The sequence below is a fragment of the Chiloscyllium punctatum genome, chromosome X, assembly GCF_047496795.1.
Source record: "Chiloscyllium punctatum isolate Juve2018m chromosome X, sChiPun1.3, whole genome shotgun sequence".
Classification (NCBI taxonomy): domain Eukaryota; kingdom Metazoa; phylum Chordata; class Chondrichthyes; order Orectolobiformes; family Hemiscylliidae; genus Chiloscyllium; species Chiloscyllium punctatum.
Window position 1 is genome coordinate 30,118,586 of NC_092791.1, and position 19,263 is coordinate 30,137,848.

The 19,263-nt window shown below is 47.5% G+C and overlaps 1 protein-coding gene across 4 annotated transcripts in view; it reads right to left on the reverse strand.

Moving 5' to 3' along the window:
• LOC140471242 (integrin alpha-7-like) overlaps positions 1–19,263 on the reverse strand; it is a 196,750-nt gene that overhangs the window by 86,585 nt on the left and 90,902 nt on the right. For 3 of the 4 annotated variants that reach the window (XM_072567199.1, XM_072567202.1, XM_072567201.1), the window contains exons 2-5: positions 19,064–19,191; positions 12,540–12,619; positions 8,567–8,822; positions 3,676–3,807 (exon numbers count right to left, since the gene is read on the reverse strand). In XM_072567199.1, coding sequence (XP_072423300.1) covers positions 3,676–3,807; positions 8,567–8,822; positions 12,540–12,619; positions 19,064–19,191 — 596 coding nt within the window. Of the gene's footprint in view, positions 1–2,854; positions 2,975–3,675; positions 3,808–8,566; positions 8,823–12,539; positions 12,620–19,063; positions 19,192–19,263 lie in introns of all 4 variants that reach the window. The other variant, XM_072567200.1, reaches the window with a different exon arrangement.

The following is a 19,263-nucleotide window of genomic DNA, read 5'->3' on the forward strand; positions in this document are numbered from 1 at the left end:
AACCCAAGACCTCACTCTCTGCGTGAAGCCATTTCTCCTCATCTCAGTTCCAAATGGCCTACCGTGTATCCCGAGATGTGGAATTGAACTAGAATTCACGATTCCCAGGGGCGAATTTGTTGGTGCTTGCTTTCGGACTTGAAGGTGCCAACACAGGCCTGAACCAAAAGGCCCAAGACTGGGCCTCAGGCCTGATTGTAAATAATAAGTGAGAGCAAATGCATTTTTTCTTCAAAAGAAAATGCTTTTTTTGCCAGTAGCCCATTTTCCTACCAGGGACCTAAAATATGATCTGCTTGTTTGCATCTGCATGGACCCTGTTTTAGGTGGCAGCTTAGATACCTGAAAAACAGCCCTCAAATAGCTTTTTTTAGATTCCCTACAGTGTGGAAACAGGCCCTTCAGCCCAATAGGTCCACACTGACCCTCCGAAGAGTAACCCACCCAGTCCCATTTCCCTCTGACTAATCCACCTAACACTATGGGCAATTTAGCATGACCAATTCACTTGACCTGCACATCTTTGGACTGTGGGAGGAAGCCGGAGCAAACCCACACAGACATAGGGAGAACGTGCAAACTCCACATAGTCACCCGAAGCTGGAATCGAACCTGGGACCGTGAGGCAGCAGTGCTAACCAGAGCCACTGTACTGTCCAAACACTGTCAAGTGTTTCTGGGACAAGGGATGTTGTTAATATAATAGGCCCCAAATATGCCCTAAAATGGGTGCATTGAGGTTAGTTACCCCATAAGTCAGATCATAAATTAGTGGGTCAGCTTCGATTACAAGATGTCTGTGGAAGTTGAAAATTATAGTGAACCTTACCCAGGCATTAGAGGGGAGAGGAATTTCTTCCAGCCTCACTACCTCCAATCTGCAGTTAAAGATTTCCGAAAATGAGCCTTATTCCTTTATTAAGAGAAAAAAAACTTAAATAGCCTGTGCCGTCAGTCAATAAGATCATGCTGAACTTCAGTTTTTATTGTTACTTATCCATGGGGTGTGGGAGTCACTGGCTGGGCCCAGCATTTATTGCCCTGTCCCTAGTTGCCCCCTTGAGAAGGTGGGGGTGAGCTGCCTTCTTGAACCGCTGCAGTCCATGTGTTGTGGGTAGACCCACAATGCCCTGAGAGAGGGAATTCCAGGACTTTGACCCAGCAAGTCATGAAATAGTGCTCCAAATCAGAAGGGGGATCTTTGACTTAACTATCTTACACATTCCAGACAACTGAGTACCCACAACTCTCTGGGGGAGGGAATTCCACACATCTGCCACCCACCAAGTAAAGCGTTGCTTAGTCTGACATGGCCATTCCCTCATCATTAGGAGATGCCCCTTAGTTCCAGACTGTCTTGCTGGGGAAGAAGCCTCACAGCATCTGGCCTGGTGAAACCCTCGACAAATGTTCTATGCTTTGATTCCCATTCCTCCAGACCCCAGAAACACAGGCCCATTCCGCACAACCTCTGCTCATAGGACAACCCTCTCAGCTGAGAGAGCGATCTAATGACCCTTTCTTGCAGCCCCTCTCAAACAAGTACTGCCGACAGTGTGGTTTCACCAATGCCCTGTTGAAACGCAGCAGAATTTCCTTAAACTCCAACCTTGCTGTGCTACGCCAATATAACATTTGCTATCCTCACTGCTGGCTATACCTGCATGTTAACTCTCAGTTCACCCTCATTCACGCACAAGGACCCCTCCTCACACTGCCATCAATAAATCCATTTCATGGAACGCATGACTGTGTCAATTTGCCGCATCTACCTGGGAGTGGTTCCGCAACATTTCCCAATATCGGGGACATATTTCAAGTGACCAACCTTGAAATGCTGAAAGACACATTTCCTTTCACCCATCCTTTCCATGTGGAAGGCACCAGGGTTCGGTGCTGAGAGCAGGCACTGAACCCTGGCACACTGGCGTTACTCTGGTACCATCGCATGCAGAACAACGGAAAGCACTCCTTGTCGGCACAATGGCAGGCAGCCATACAGCCAACTGTGTAATGGACTACCGGAATTGAGTGTAGCTGGTTTTGACTGGGCCGACTTCCAACTAATGCACAAACACTCACCAGAGCTTGGGGCAGAATGGCTTGTTAAAGTCAATTCGGCAGTCTGTTACAATGTTGTGGGCTGTACACACAACTCACACGCAACATCACTGCTTCCGTGTGGCTCCTTCAGCACCTATACTGCTGCTCTTCGCAAGACAGCTTCCTTAAGGGCTTCCCTGATAACTATCTAACGCCTGTCAAGGAAACTGGACCTTCAAAGACTTCCTACTTACAAGCTTGAACTGACCTGGATCTATTTATATCTGTTTCCGAAACAAACAAATTCATCTTTTGTTCAATGAGAATAAAATGGGCCTGGTCAAGAATGTGACTCGTTGTTTTCCCATGTTGCAGAGAGACCCTGAATGGCAGCAACCAAAACAATCTTTATGGACCTCCAGACATCAGAATATGATTACTCTCCCAAAATATTATCTGACTGCCACCTCTTCATCCACTTAACTGTATTTAAAATACCCTGTTGCTACGACAGAGAAGCTCTGCTTAACCATTGTGCTACCATTTTGATTGAAAGCGGCCATCTTGATTTTGGATTGACCCGTTTGGCTTTTGTGTTAGCCGAAGGAACCTGACCAACAGGAAGCAGTGACATTCATGTGGCCCTCAAAGTGTGCAGAAATGTGGAGGCTTGTAAATGAAACACAACGACATAGAAATTTGATTTGGGTTTTGATCTTTCTTTTGCCCTCACAACAATGTTTTGGACACAGATACTAGACACAAGAGGGAATGGCTGCACACTTTCCCTGCCACATGCGCAGTTACAAACCTAAGTAACTATGTTGGGCTACGTCGTGAGAACTCCGCGCTGGTTTCTCAGCTGGGTCCGGTGTCTTGTAAACCAACTGATCAGGGTCTGAACTACTGGTAGTTGTCAGAAATATTAAACCTGTGCATTCAAGATGGATGGGGAGGGGAAGAAGAAGGGAGAAGAAGAAGATGAGTTAGCATCAAAAAGGTAAGGCCCGACAGAAAGAAGTGACTGAATGAGCAACTGAGCGTTCGCCTCAAGGTTAAACAGTCATGTAAATAACTTTCCAATCACAAGGGGGAAAAGAATTGCTGTGCAAACAAGCAGGAATTCATTCACTGCTCAAGACAGGCCTTGTGTTACTTCCATTGCAGTTCCTGCTCCCAGGAAGTTGCAAAGTGGCACTGCCAAAGGGGGCAACAGGTTCTGCTGTGGAGGTGCCAGGGTGGGCACTGTGTGAAGCTTGGGCAGGAAGGCAATAGGTGCAGAGGTTGGCATGGCAGAACCACAATGCATTGCGATGCCACTCACAGAGGCAAGGCAAATGCAGGCCTTGGGTACGGAATAGAGTAGCCTGGCACACCATGAACCCATTGCACGTGGCATCCATACACCCTGATTCCTGTGAAGCACAACAGAATTTGGGGCACCGTGTTAATGAGGTGGGAGGGAACAGAATCAAAGTGCATGCCTTTGATCAGTGTGGGAAGCCGATTTTATTCTGGGGAGGAAATTGGTTAGGGGTAAATTATGATACTGTTTAACTGAAATGGAATCCTCAGCTGTTTCAAAGTACCCTCCAGTCACCTCTCTCTGTCTGCACTGCATAGGAATCCTACCTAAGTAACTATTGGCAGGTACAGGAATCAGATTAGCATCCTGCTTTCTTTCATCGCCAGCTTCATATGGACCGTCGTCATAGATACCCAAGTGAACCAAAGAATGACTCAACTGTTCTGTCCGAACATTACCTAAAAATATTGAGAGTTAAGTCAAACAATAAAAAAACGAGCAGAGAAAACAAATCCCGAATCTATAGAACATTGGAAAATGACCACCAATACATCCACGATTTCTAGAGCCACCTCCTTCAGTACCCTGGGATGTAGACCATCAGGCCCCAGGGACTTATCAACCTTCAGACCTAACAGTCTCTCCAACACCAATTCCTGGCAAATATAAATTCCCTTCAGTTCAGGTCCTTCAGCCACTGTTACCTCAGGGAGATTGCTTGTGTCTTCCCCAGTGAACACAGACCTGAAGTACCAATTCAATTCTTCTGCCATTTCTTTGTTCCCCGTAATATATTCCCCCGTTTCTGTCTTCAAGGGCCCAATTTTAGTCTTAACCATTTTTTTGCCTTTCACATACCTAAAAAAGCTTTTACTATCCTCCTTTATATTCTTGGCCGGTTTACCTTCGTACCTCATTTTTTCTCTGCGTATTTCCTTCTTAGTAATCCTCTGTTGTTCTTTAAAAGCTTCCCAGTCCTCCATTTGCCCACTTATCTTTGCTATGTTATACTTTTTCTCTTTTAATTTTATATGTTTCTTAACTTCCCTCGTCAGCCACGGCCACCCCTGCCTCCTCCTGGGATCTTTCTCCCTTTTTGGAATGAACTGATCCTGCACCTTCTGCATTATACCCAGAAATATCTGCCATTGTTCCTCCACTGTCATCCCTGCTAAGGTATTGCACCATTGAACTTTGGCCAGCTCCTCCCTCATAGCTCCATAGTTCCCTTTATTCAACAGAAATATTGTCACTTCCGACTGTACCCTCTCCCTCTCAAATTGCAGATTGAAGCTTATTTTATTATGGTCACTACTTCCCAATGGCTCCTTCACTTCAAGGTCCCTGATCAATTCTGGTTCGTTGCACAATACCAGATCCAGAATTGCCTTCTCCCTGGTCGGCTCCAGCACCAGCTGTTCTAAAAATCCATCTCGGAGGCACTCCACAAAGTCTCTTTCTTGAGGTCCAATACCATCCTGATTCTCCCAGTCTACCTGCATGTTGAAATCCCCCATAACAACTGTAGTAACATCTTTGCGACAGGCCAATTTCAGCTCCTGATTCAACTTACATCCGACATCCATACTACTGTTTGGGGGCCTGTAGATAACTCCCAAGAAGGTCTTTTTACCCTTAGAATTTCTCAGCTCCATCCATACTGACTCTACATCCCCTGATTCTAGGTCCCCCCCACGCAAGGGACTGAATATCATCCCTTACCAACATGGCCACCCCACCCCCTCTGCCCGTCAGTCTGTCCTTACGATAGCATGTGTAGCCTTGAATATTCATTTCCCAGGCCCTGTCCACTTGAAGCCATGTCTCAGTTATCCCCACAATATTGTATCTGCCAATTTCCAAAAGAGCCTCAAGCTCATCCATCTTATTTCTAATACTTCGTGCATTCATGTATAGTATTTTTAATTTGTTACTGCCCTCACCCTTCCTATCAACCCCTATTTCACTCAACCTTACAGCATGATCCCTTTTTGAGTTTTCTGCCTCATTGATACAGTTGTCTTTCTTGACTTCCCTTGGTCTAACTTTCCCTCCAATTTCCTTCTTAAACATCCAGTTTGTCCCCTCCCCCCCCCGCTACTTAGTTTAAACGTAGCTGTGTTGCAGTAGCAAACCTGCCTGCCAGAATGCTGGTCCCTAACCTATTAAGGTGCACACCGTCTCTCTTGTAGAATTTATGCTTACCACAAAACATACCCCAGTGATCCAAGAATTTAAATCCTTGCTTCCGGCACCAGTTCCCCAGCCACACGTCCAAGTCCATTATCTCCCTGTTTCTGGCCTCACCAGCCCGAGGAACTGGAAGCAAACCAGGGATAACCACCTTGGACCTCCTGCTTTTCAGCCTTCTTCCTAGTTCTCCGAAGTCCCGCTGTAGTATGTTCCTCCTCTTCTTCCCGACATCATTTGTGCCGACATGTACCACCACCTCTGACTCTTCACCTTCGTCCTTGAGGATTTCCTGCACTCTGTCTGTGATGTCTTTAAGCCTGGCACCAGGAAGGCAACACACCATCCTTAAGTCCCGCCTGCTGCCACAAAAACCCCGGTCAGTTCCTCTCACGATGGAGTCCCCTATTACCACGCCTCGGTGCGATGTCCGACTCTTCCGCTCTGCCTCCACGCCAACTTTTGATTGACAGACCTGGCCGCCTCGTGGACTGGCAGTGTCATCTGTCTCTACTGTTTCCAAAAGATTCAACTTGTTCCTGACAGGTACTTCTCCCGGGGTCTCTTGCACCTGTCTCCTCTCTGCCTCCCTCATCGTCTGCTCTCTTCTGGTATGGTCAGTGTAATAACCTCGCTGAAGGTCTTGTCTAGAAAGATCTCGTTCTCTCAGATGAGCCTAAGGTCCTCGAGTTCTTTCTTCAGTGCTGCAATATGCTCTGTCAGTAGCTGAACGTGCACACACTTTCCACACATATACGAGCCAGACACACCAGAGTCGTTGACCCTCCCACATCAAGCACGTAGCGCACTGAACCAGCTGGGCAGTCATGTCTTCACCCTCTTCAACTGTGGCGTAATCACTTCACTCAACTTCCTTGTCAAAGACTCCTGAGCTAAAGCCTCACTCTTCAATCCACAGGAACTTCCTTGGACCCTCTTTTTGGGGCAAGTCTGTGGACTCTTAATTTAGGTTAGAGGTGGAGGGAGGGAGGGAGACCCTACCTTGTAGGACCTGGGGTCTAGAACACACCCCCTCTTATAGCAATCACTTACCTTCCCGACCGGCTTTGCGCTCCGCCTGAACTTCCACCCAGCTCCCGCCGCTCTCTGATGCGAAAAGTGTCAGGCTTGTGGGGTCAACCAAGTCCTTGCACCTTATCTGCTGGTTTCACAACTAGGCTCACCGCATTCCAGTTAGACCAGAGAGAATTCTCCACAAAGTCATCCCAGCATGGGAGTACTTCTGTCCCTGTTGACCAAGGTGTCAGTGCAGGAGGTACCTCTGGAACTAGACTCATGAAATGACAACATTTACAGGAAAGGGCATCGAGGGAGCAGACCAGGGGAGGGACGAGAGAATGGCAACTTACCTAACTGCGCCAAGACTTGCAGGCCCAACCTCGATCTCAAAGATGATGGGCAACAGGAAGTTCCTGGGCGCAAAACAGAGGTGGGTCCTCCAGAGTGGCAGTGCCCAACCTCAAGATGGTTCGGAAGGTCATGACCCACTCCCCTCCCGCCCAGATATTGGCTCCTTAATGATCTTCTTAACACAATCAAACACGACGTTGCTTTTTGAAATGATGGAGTGTTTTTTTCCCATTGGGAAGGGTTGCCCTCTGTGTAAATCAACAGCGAGTGTGGGAATCCTGTCATTTGCCAAAGTTTGGAGGGGAACCCTCGAAATGTGCGCCCTCTCGGTATGAAGACTAACGGTAGCTTCTCTATCATCTTCACCACCTTGTTGGCATCTTGCTCTTTAAATAAGGCACACCTTCCACAATGCTTGCCTTTTAAAACTTTGCTCCAACAGCATAGTTGGTAATATGTCATTTTAAAACAAAATGGGCCCACAGGGCAATCGGAATAATTATTCCCGTTGGAATGTATAACATAAACACCTTTCTCCACAACTGAGAAACAAAGTAGACAGCTCCAGAAATAAACAGTCAGAGACTGTGCCAGCACGGGGCCTTCTGGATAGAGTTATGCCAACCTCCAGGGCACAGCTCATCAGAGGTGACAGTAACACATCTCTTCATTCACAACTATTTCATATAGACTTGGATATGTGTCACTCTTAAATCATGAATTGGAACTCATAACTGTCTTCAGCAGCTGTTGACAAGGAATGATTTTGTCCACTGTTTTTTAAGGGAAGGTTTCAGTGCTGGCCAAGGCAAACACTTGGGCATTTAGGGCTGACACAGAGTAAACCACCCTCTGCCCAATAATGTGCCATTCAGCTTAAGCTCAGAAAGCACATCTCCATCCGTGCCAATGCCAGGCTGCCACCTTCAGTGGCAGTGACCCTTGGCAATTTCTGAGTTAAGATGCCCACTGAGCCACTGGAACCAGGGTCAAAACTGCACGGAACCTTTTGTACAGTCCGAGGAGGGACAGCAGACTTGGGATGCCATTGGTTTGGCTTAGAATCTAAAGATTGGGAGGACAATTCACTGCCTTGGTTTTTTTGGGCCTGCAGGAATTCTGTCAACAAAGAAACCATCCAAGCACATTGGAATTCTGACAGCTTTGTGTTTCCACGGTTACCATGTGGCTGCATGGTTCTGGAATGAAGGCATGTGCTGTCACTTCAGCCTGGCATCTTGGGCAGGTGCAGAGTGCCAATGGCAGCTACTCTGGCTGGGCAGGAATAGGCAGAGGGTACAAGGTGCCACACGATCCTTGCCAGGTTATCTCAGTGTTTGCAGTCAGAGTAGGCATTCGTCTGTGTGACCACCACAGAGAGGGGTGGCATGACTCAAGTAGCAGCTTCTCTTGGCTTTAAAATCACTCAGGACTCAATAGCCTGGCATAGTACTTGAAGTGACACCTTTAAATTCAACGCCAACAGTGTTGGGAAAGAGCTTGCAACACTTGCTGGGTGATAGTGGTTGCCCAGGTTAAGTGTGGGCAGGGCCAGTGGTAAGAATTGTTGCCCACTTTCAATGCTTTTGATGTTGCTTGCCAGAGCAACGATGCCAAATTTGTTTCATGCCCACACAAACATCGGGAATGACTGACCTTTCCAGTTGTACGTGCCCGGGGCACCAAATAAAATGTAATGCTCGTCTGGTGTGAAACCTGCCGCGATGCCCTGCTGGCAGTACCCGAAGCGCTGGTGACCCTGCGTGCGGCCTTCACAGAACTTCCAGTCGCCACCATCCAGCTCATCTCGGATTTGCAAGTCCTGGCTCAGCACGTAGCAGCGCCCGATCATGTCACGGGTTTCCGCCGACTGATTCACACGCTGCCTCAGCTCATAGCGATGGGCACAGGTCTACGAGAAAGAAAAGACGACACCTCGATCACATTCACAACACAGAACTAGGCCATTAGGCCCAACCACACCATGCTGGCGTTTAAACAACACACAAGCCTCACCCCGCCCACGTAAACATAGACCAACTCGTTTTCTCCCCAAAGTTCCCTGAGAACTGCTTTACCTCACCCTATCCTTTTTCTCCCTCATGGCTTTATCGAGCTTTATGTTATGACACACCTTTGGCCTTGAACCTGGGCCTCTTGGCCTACAGGACACTACCACTGTGCCACAAGAGCCCTTCCTTGTATCTAAGCTCTTCCCCTCAGCCACTTGATTCTCCCAATTCTCTGGAAAAGGGAGTTTTCCCTGAATTCTCTGCCAGATTTCCCTGACTGGAACCGTGTGTAGATCGTTTCGATATCATGGCAAAGACCTTTATCGACACAGCCCTCAGTCTTCTCTCTCTGAGAGAGAAGGGATTCCTCCCTGCCCCGCCACACAACACTAAAAGCCTGTTCAATCTTTGCTGATGTGATATTTGCTACACACCATTCTCCAAGTTCCCAGTACCTCACCAGATTTAGGCAACACAGTGCAGGTAGAGTCCCAACAGTGTGGAAGCTGGCCATTCAGCCCTTGGACTCCATACCGACCCTCTAAGAGCATCCCCTACCCTGTCCCATAACCCTGCACTTCCCATTGCTAATCCATCTAACCTGCATATCCCTGGGCACTACGGGTAATTTAGCATGGCCAATCCACCCTAATCTGCACATCCCTGGGCACTATGGGGCAATTTAGCATGGCTAATCCACCCTAACCTTCACATCCCTGGGCACTATGGGACAATTTAGCATGGCCAATCCACCCTAACCTGCACATCCCTGGGCACTATGGGACAATTTAGCATGGCCAATCCACCCTAACCTGCACATCCCTGGGCACTATGGGACAATTTAGCATGGCCACTCCACCCTAACCTGCACATCCCTGGGCACTATGGGACAATTTAGCATGGCCAATCCACCCTGACCTGCACATCTTTGGACTGTGGGAGGAAACTGGAGCAAACCCACACAGACACGGGGAGAAAGTGCAAACTCCACACAGACAGGAGCCCAGGTCTGGAATTGAACCCGGACCCCTGGCACTGTGAGGCAGCAGTGCCAACCACTGAGCCACTGTGCCAACCTAGGTTTGTTTTGCCCTCTGTGCCAAGTCAGTGTCAATGGGAGCAGCAGTCAAGGGGGCTCGGGCGAATGCTTCAGTCGGAATCAGTGCCTGTGGGTGAGGTAGGCCCAGCCAGGGGCATCACCCTCCACTACCAGCTGGTGGCTTCTGTGTGGGCATCAGGCAGGGACAGGGCTTGCCTGCGCTGGCCGCTGCAGTCGAACAGTCTGCTAGCATCCCCACAAGGTTCAGGTGAGGAATTGTGAGCGGCCCAAAGTGACCAGCAGCTGTGGAACTCCAATCCTGTCAGGAATCGACGTGTGCATGAAGAGAGAATTTGGGAGGAGAAAGAGAAATGGGCTTTCAACTACATCTTTGTTGAAAATGGTGGGAGCTGGTGGGATATTGTACTCATGAAGGTGAGGAGAATTATTCTATTGCTGGGATCCCATTCCAATGTCAGGAACATAGATCTGCTCCAACGATGAACATCAAATGAAGCTCAGCTCCTACCTGCCCATTCCTGTTCAAATAGGGCCGCTGGTTAATCCTGTTTAGCATGCCAACACTTACAACAAATGGCATAGCATTCTACAGCACACAAAACAGGCCATTCACCCCAACTGGTCTAGACTGGAACTTATTAGTAACGTTGGATGCTACTAACTGATGGACACTGGAAGTTGAGCTAATTTGTCCAATGTGTTTCGTTCGGATCCTTGCCACCAATGCAGCGAGGAGATGTCTGAGTATTCATTTGGATTAGATTTAAAATGATCCCTCCAGAAACAAAACAGATTCAGAGAACGGCTACATGCCCTTCAGCCCATCGTACCCCATGCTAGCTCTCTGAACGAACACCTCACAAGCCCACTCCCTGGCCTTTGCTCTGTAATCCTGCCTGTTTTCCTTCATGTCCCTTTCAATAATGATCCCATTCTGTTGTGAATTGAGCCTGCCTCCACCACACTCTCAGGCAGCACATTCCAACAGCCAAAACACTTGGGACATGAAAGTGAGTTTTCCCTCATATTAGCCACGGTCATTTTGACAAAAGGTGGACAGCAATCTGACTGAACATCTACTGCTATCCCTCGACGTCTTGATCCGAGGAAGGGTTTGGAGGGATATGGGCCTAGATTGGGTTGGGATATCTGGTCGGCATGGACGGGTTGGACCGAAGGGTCTGTTTCCATGCTGTACATCTCTATGACTCTATGACTGGACTCTTGCAACATAAACGCCTCGTTCCCAACTGCACTTAACGGCTCTGTGTAATCAATCAGAGGTAACCTTGCAGCAAGGTCAGTGCGCCTGTTAACTGTGCCCACCTGAGTATGGGTAAAACTGGATGCCAACCATAAAGTGGCACACAAATTTAAATTACAAGATTGATTGGGATTTGATCTTATCAACAGGCTCTGCTTTCTGCTGATTATGTGCTTGGACTGCTCCAAAAAAGCTGCCTGCATTTGCCAAAGGATATTTTCCCTGTTTAGTTTTGCTTTTCGGACGGAATCTCTTGAACCAGATGCCTTTTCAAGTTCAAACACTTCAAGAAGAAAATGATTCTTTCGAACATCTGTTGATTTTCTTCCTTGATCCCTTGCTAACAGATCTCTTGCGCGATTTGGCTCCCTCGGGCTCAGTGATTCTTAAAAGGAATCCCATAAATAAAACAATTCTTTTGAAAAGATAAGCCTTCTGCCACTCTTCGCTATTCTCTTTGTCCCCTGAAGATGTTGTTAAGTGTCGGGATAGTGTTCCCCAGCTGCCAGCCAATCTTCCATTTCAAACATACAAACAAGGAATAAAAGTCAGGAAATAAGTCCTTCGAACTGACCCTCCCATTTCCTCACACAAGCTCCAAGGCTCTGAGGCCAATTCCAGGTTCCCAACAGTTTTCACTTGGTGACCAGAGACTTAGTTGCCTAAAGTCCTCACAGAAGCTTCTGAAAGTGAATAATTCCCTCACAACCAACCAAAAGCAGCGCTGTTAAAATGTGCGATACAATGGCAAAACAAAGTTACATCTTTTTGTTCTTGTAACTTCATCAATGATTTGCCTCAGAGTCACTGAAACCTACAACATGGAAACAGATCCTTCGGTCCAACCCGTCCATGCCGACCAGATATCCCAACCCAATCTAGTCCCACCTGCCAGCACCCGGCCCATATCCCTCCAAACCCTTCCTACTCATATACCCATCCAAATGCCTCTTAAATGTTGTCATTGTACCAGCCTCCACCACTCCCTCTCGCAACTCACATATAGTCACCCCCCCGTCTAATGTGAAAAGGTTGCCCCTTAGACCTTATCTGGTTTATAAAACGTCTGAAAGCCGCGTTGTATAATGATTTCTAATGTCACTCCTGAATAATCCCTTAAAGGCACCTTTTGAGAATTAAATTGATTTTGAATTCATTCATTCAGTCAGCGTGAACTGTAAGTGGTTCGCAGCTGTGTACAAGTATAGTCCGACATTGCTGTATCTTTCAGCAGGTTGAGCTTTTCTTTATGTGTAATATCTCCAGACCATTGCCTTTTTATGAACAACTTACCACAACCTTCCCTCCAATTCCTTGGCTTTTGACCATCACACCCATCCACTGGTTCTCTTTACTCTCCCTCTTCAGATCAACTGGAAAAGACACAAGAATGTTACTGAATTTGATAAACTAATTGGCTGATGTTCCTTAAAATCCCTTGTGTTTGCAGTGTGTGCATCCAGTCCACTCCCCACGCTGTGGCTGTTAACCCACCCAATCTCCATCTTCCTCTTCATTAACTACAAGGAGATGCATTCGGAGAAGGAGTAGGCCTCCTAGCCTCTCAGGTCTACCCCAGCATCCAATAAAATCATAAAAGGTAGGAGAAAATAGGAGTTCTCTTCCTAATTTGATTAGGCCGCTCATCGAGCCTGAACCACCATTCAGCATAGTCATAGGTGATCTTTGATCTCAATGCCACACTCCCACTGTCTCCATGTATCCCTTGGTGCCTTTTACGATGGGAAATCTTTCTTAAACATATTGAGTGACTTGACCTCTACTGCCTCTGTCGCGGATAATTCCACAGGCTCTGAGAGAAGAAATTTCTCCTCATCTCAGCCTGAAACGGCCTGCCCTATATCCTGAGATTATGACCCCTCATTCTGGAAGCCCACCCTTGCCATGGGAAACATCTTCCCTGCATCTAGAGTGTCCAGCCCTGTTCGAATTTTACACATTTCGATCAGATCCCCTCTCGTCCTTCTAAACTCAAGTGACTGCAGGCCCAGTTGAACCAATCTCTTCTCACACGGCAGTCCTGCCATCCTCGGTACCAGCCTAGTGATCCCCTGCTGCCCTCCCATTAAGGCAAGACTAAGGGAGACTAAAACTGCACGCAATCTTGCTAAAGGCCTGTACAGATGTAGGAAGACCTCCTCACCCCCAAACTAACTGTTTGCTTCATTGGAGAGCGACCTCAATCTCACATTTCCCCCCCCACTAACCCCAAGAGCCGCCTTAAGTTGTGAATTCTGTTCATTTCCTCTATTTCATCGACCAAACTCATTTCACAAAACCTTCCAAGTCAGTTGGACAGAATTTTATTCAATCATTAAAAAAAGTGTTGTCATCGACACAGCAGTTCCCTGATCACTCACAATAAAACCACTCAAAATGATGTCGCAGCATAGCATGTAGATAAAAGAGACGTTTCCTGAAACAAAATCGCGATCAATATCAAACCACAACTCGCATGTCATTAGCATCCTTAATAAAGTGATACACTGCAAGGTACTGCACAGGAACATGAGCAAACATTGGCAGATGACAAATTTTACAAACTGTGAGGGGGACAGTTTGTCCCCAGCAGGACATTGACAAGTTGGTGGAGTGGGTGGAGAGGTGACAGATGAGGTTCAATGCAGTGAAGTGTGAGGTGATACACTTTAGTTGGAAGAACATTGAAAGACAATCATAAGGGCAACAGAATATAGGGATGTTTTACCACAGCTGTTCGGGGCCTTGTTGAGACCACATCTGGAGAACTGGATACAGTTTTGGTTTCCTTATTTGAAAAAGGATATCATTGCAATCGAAGCAATCCTAGGATGCAGGGCTTCTTTTCCAAGGAAGCTTGGTCAGGCTGGCCCTATACCCATTACCTTTTAGAACAATGAGAGGGGAGCCTACTGAAATATACAAGATCCGGAGGGGACTTGACAGGGTGGATAGTGGGGAAGTGTTTCCTCTTGTGGGAGAGACCAGAATTAGAGGATACAGTTTAAGAATAAGAGATCTCCCTTGTTTAAAAGACAATATTTTTCTCTCAGAGGTTTGTTAGCTGTGGAATGCTCTTCCCCAGAGAGAGCCCTGTGTCATTCCATTTATTCAAGGCTGAGTTTGTTAGATTGTTGATAGATAAAGGTGCCGAGGGTTATGGGGCAGACAGGAAAGTAGAGTTGAGACCACACCAGTTGGCCATGATCTCATTGAATAACAGCGCAGCCTCCAAGGGTCGAACAGCCAACTCCTGCTCCCAAGTCCTATATTTCTATTTTTCCTAAATCTTCCTCAGTGGCTCAGTGGTGAGTACTGCTGCCTCACAGTGCCAGGGATCCAGGCTCCATCATCTTTCTGCTTACTGACCTACATTGCCTCCTCATCTGACAATGCCTTATTCTTAAAATGTCATGATGGGCCAAATGGCCTCCTTCTGTACTGGAACAATTCGGTGAGTGTGTGACCTGATACCCAGGCACGGAAGGTTTGATGATCGACTATTGCTCGTCAAAGAGGTAGGTTTGGAAGAGCATCTGAAGGGAAGAAAATCAGCACAAGGATTTTAGAGGTTTACCAAGGGATTGCCAGAGTTTCGGGCCTTGGCAGCTGAAAACATGGCGGCCACCATCGGTGACGTGATTAACGTCAGGGATTCTCAGGTTTGTTATTGAAGGCCACTCCTCCCCGTGAAACAGGTTCTACCAGTCAATGAGATCAGGGTTTCTCTGGTTTTGAACTTACATTTACCTGTTCAGTCATACAATCCCTTACCTAATAAAAATCTATTTATTGCACAGATATCCTCCAGAGTATACAGGAGGGGGACAATTCCAGTTTTCCATTACCCTTTTGTATAAAAATAATAGTCCTTGATATCCCTTCTAAACAACCAAACTCAATTTTGAGACTGAGTAAGCTGGTCACTCAAGACGCAGATTGGTCGAGACTTGGGATTTAGCACCTCTCTACTGCCCCTGGCAAATTCAGGGCCAGGCACAGCCCACTCTCTCCGGGAGGAAGTGTCAAAGGGGGCTTCCAGTGGGCACGCCATTCCCAAACAGGAGGCGACACATCCCAACCCTTCCTCAAGTTGGCAGCACCTGATGGCCAGGATACTTGGCCCTGGCACGTGCTTCCATCTGTGAAATCCTACGGGAGCCTAACCGAAGAGGCCAATGATTCACTTCTCAAGGCCTACACGTGCCCAAAAGCCTGCCCACTATTAAACTCCACCTCGCCCTACACCCCCACCCCCTGCTGCCCATCCCGAGGTTGGGATCTCTCCCAAGATATCCCTGCCAATTACTGTCACTGAGGAACACAGCAAGCATCACGTGCGATGGATGGAAAGCTTTGATGGGGTCATGGTGAATGGAGAGGAGGGGTTATGGATAAAAAGCAGGCAGTTCGAGGCAAAGCATGAGGCTGAATGGACTCCTTCTGCACTGCACGTTTCAATAATTCTATCCTTCCGCTGCCTGAACACAGGCCAACACAAAACGGGCTGGAGTGAGGCTAAGAGCAAGGCCTAGTGTGGGAGACCAGGGCTGGCTGAACCAGCAGCTGCAGGGCGAAAGGCAAAGCACAGCGAGACCGAGAACGAGGGAAACGAGAATCAGAAAGAAAACTAAACAAAGTCCGCGTCATGGGAATTGTGAATTTGAAATGGAATTGTGATTTGGGTGGCCTGCAGCTGGTGGTTTGAAGCAGGAAAGCACTTCCCTGTTTAATTATGCTGCAGCGGTCTGATCCACGCTCCCCTCAGATGGACGTAAAATATCACCCTGCACTCGCCAAGCAGTTTCTCTGGTTTATTGGCAAATATTTGTTCATCCACCCAACATCAGTTAAAGTTTCCCAGACTGACTCCTGGGAATGACAGGACTGATGTATAAAGAGAGACTGGATCAGTTAGGACTATATTCACTGGAGCTCAGGAGAAAGGGTGGCATGGTGGCTCAGTGGTTAGCACTGCTGCCTCATAGCACCAGGGACCTGGGTTCGATTCCAGCCTCGGGCAACTGACTGTGTGGAGTTTACACATTCTTCCCTTGTCTGTGTGGGTTTCCTCCCACAGTCCAAAGATGTGCAGGTAGGACTGAGATGAGGAGAAATGTCTTCATCCAGAGGTGATGCGGAGATGCTGGTATTGGACTGGGGTGGACAAAGTTAAAAATCACACGACACCAGGTTACAGTCCAATAGGTTTATTGGGAGGTAGCGTCCTGAAAGCTACAGTTTCCAAATAAACCTGGTGTTGGGTGATTTTTAACTTTGTTCACCCAGAGCGTGGGGAGCCTGTGGAATTCTCTGCCATCGAAAGTGGCTACGGTCAGAACAATGAATGTTTTCATGAAGGAGTGAGACACGGTTAGACCACAAGAAGTTGAAGACTTAGGCCATTCAGCCCATTGACTCTGCTCTGCCATTCAATGAGATCATGGCCACTCTGATCATTCGCAACCCTCCATCTCCTCGTTCTTAGGGTTAAAGGGATTAAAGATTAGGGGGAGATATCAGGAACTGAGTTGGATGGTCAGCCATGATCAGATTGAATGGTGGAGCGAGTTCAAAGGCCGACTCCTGCTTGTAGTTTCCATGTTTCTCTGTGATGTGAACATCACTTGCAATGCCAGCATAAATCACTCAACCCAAATTCCACTTGAGAATGTTACAATTATGACGTGTTTTGGGACTGTGTCTTTAATTCTGGGTCAAATAAAGGTCGTCATGTAGCGTGTTCGGAAATCTGCCTGGCGCTAGGCCTGGGCAGCGTGGTCGTCAATGACTGAGATCCACGTTTGGAGAAAATGGCGGCAGCATCTGTGTCTACAGTGGTGGGACCGCGAGTCTCCAAAGACCCAGGAAGGTGTTGACAATGCCGAGCTGCGAACAGTTTTGCTTGAAAATGTCCATTTAATTGCAAGATTAAAAAAATCAAAAGTGGAATCTCAAGAAGAGCTAAACACTTCTGCGAGGATATGAGGCCCATGTGATTCATGTTACCATGGAGATGGACTTTGAGAGGGGATGGGTTTCAAAGATATCCAGGAAACCCCTGGACAAAGAAAGAATCTAGGAGAGAAGGTGCAGCTACAATTGATGGTCAAGAATAGGCTGATGGGGAGGTAACTGGCCAGGGTTAGATTTGTTCTGCTTTTTGTGTTCAGGACATACCTGGGCAATTTTCCACATTGTTGGGTAGATGCCGGGGTTGGTTATTTTTGCTGGTGTTGTAACTGTACTGGAAGAGCTTGGCTAGGGGAGCACAAGCCTTCAGTACTATTCCCGGAATGTTTTAGGACCTGTCACCTTTGCAGTATGCAGTTCTTTTGACTGAATCAAAGCCTGTAATGCTGGGAACCTCTGGAGGAGACTGAGATGGATCATCCAGTCAGCATTTCTAACTAAAGATTGCTGTGAACGCTTCAGTCTTATCTTTTGCACTGATGTGCTGGGCTCCCCCATTATTGAAGATAAGGATATTTGCGCAGGCTTCTCTGTCCCAATTGGCATAGTGACTGTGCTGCCCAACACAATGATGAAACCCTCAACATGAAGACAGGCCTTCCTATCTGCAAGGACTCTGCAGTGGCCACTCCTACCTCTACCATCAATGGACAGATGCGTCCACAACCGGGAGATTGATGAGAACAAAGTTGAGTCATATCTTTCCCTCTTGTCCACCTATCACAGGTCCATACATCCTCAGGACCTGGCCACAGCACTCAGTCATGGTGCTACAAAAGTCTCTCTTTTAATAATGGACATCGAAGCCTCCAGGCAGAGTCCACTTTGAACCCTTACCAATCTCGACGCTTTTCCAAGTGGCAGTTCCTCAGCCCAGAGCTCTGATATTCCCCTCCCAAACCCCTCACCTTCACTCTTTAAGACAATACTTTAGCACCTGCCTCTTTGACCAACCTTGAGATCGCCTGGCCTCATATCACCTGATGCAGCTCAATGTCGAGTTGTACTTGTTAATGCTCCTGTGAAATGCCTTGGGATCTTTTCCCATGTTAAAGGTGCTATGTAAATGCAAGTCATTGCACATTGTGAAGGAGTATACACAATCCAAGCACAATGTGGGGCATCCCTGCCTACTTCACTTCTCAGAGAGCAGCCCTGAGTCAGTGCCAGGGCAGTGACCAATCAGGAAGTGTCAGTATGAGGGCTGCAGTCACATGTAAATGTAAACATCACAACAGGAATTGGGAGGTCATGTTGCGGATGTACAGGACATCGGTTAGGCCACTGTTGGAATATTGCGTGCAATTCTGGTCTCCTTCCTATCGGAAAGATGTTGTGGAATTTGAAAGGGTTCAGAAAAGATTTACAAGGATGTTGCCAGGGTTGGAGGATTTGAGCGACAGGGAGAGGCTGAACAGGCTGGGGCTGTTTTCCCTGGAGCGTCGGAGGCTGAGGGGTGACCTTATAGAGGTTTATAAAATCATGAGGGGCACGGATAGGGTAAATAGACAAAATCTTTTCCCTGGGGTGGGGGAGTCCAGAACTAGAGGGCATAGGTTTAGGGTGAGAGGGGAAAGATATAAAAGGGACCCAAGGGGCAACGTTTTCACGCAGAGGGTGTGGAGGCTGGTACAATTTAAAAGGCATTTGGATGGGTATATGAATAGGAAGGATTTGGAGGGATATGGGCCGGGTGCTGGCAGGTGGGATTGGGATATCTACTCGGCATGGACGGGTTGGACCGAAGGGTCTGTTTCCGTGCTGTACATCTCTATGACTCTATGACTCAGTGTCCGGTTACAAAGTGAGGGAATGGAGGAGAGCAAAGAAAACGTTTGTCTGACCATCATTATCAATTTCGACTTGATCACACTCATCATCTTCGGTTATTATTGGGCAGGCAAAGAGTCCTCCAGTGCGATTGGCGAGCTGCTGGGACTGGGCACGGGCCTGAGGTGCTCCGACCAGAATCCTGTCAGGAAATAGCAAGGGAAACCATTGTTAACCTGCTGCATTGCAACCGGGCTGGGCAGAGCGTTATAAT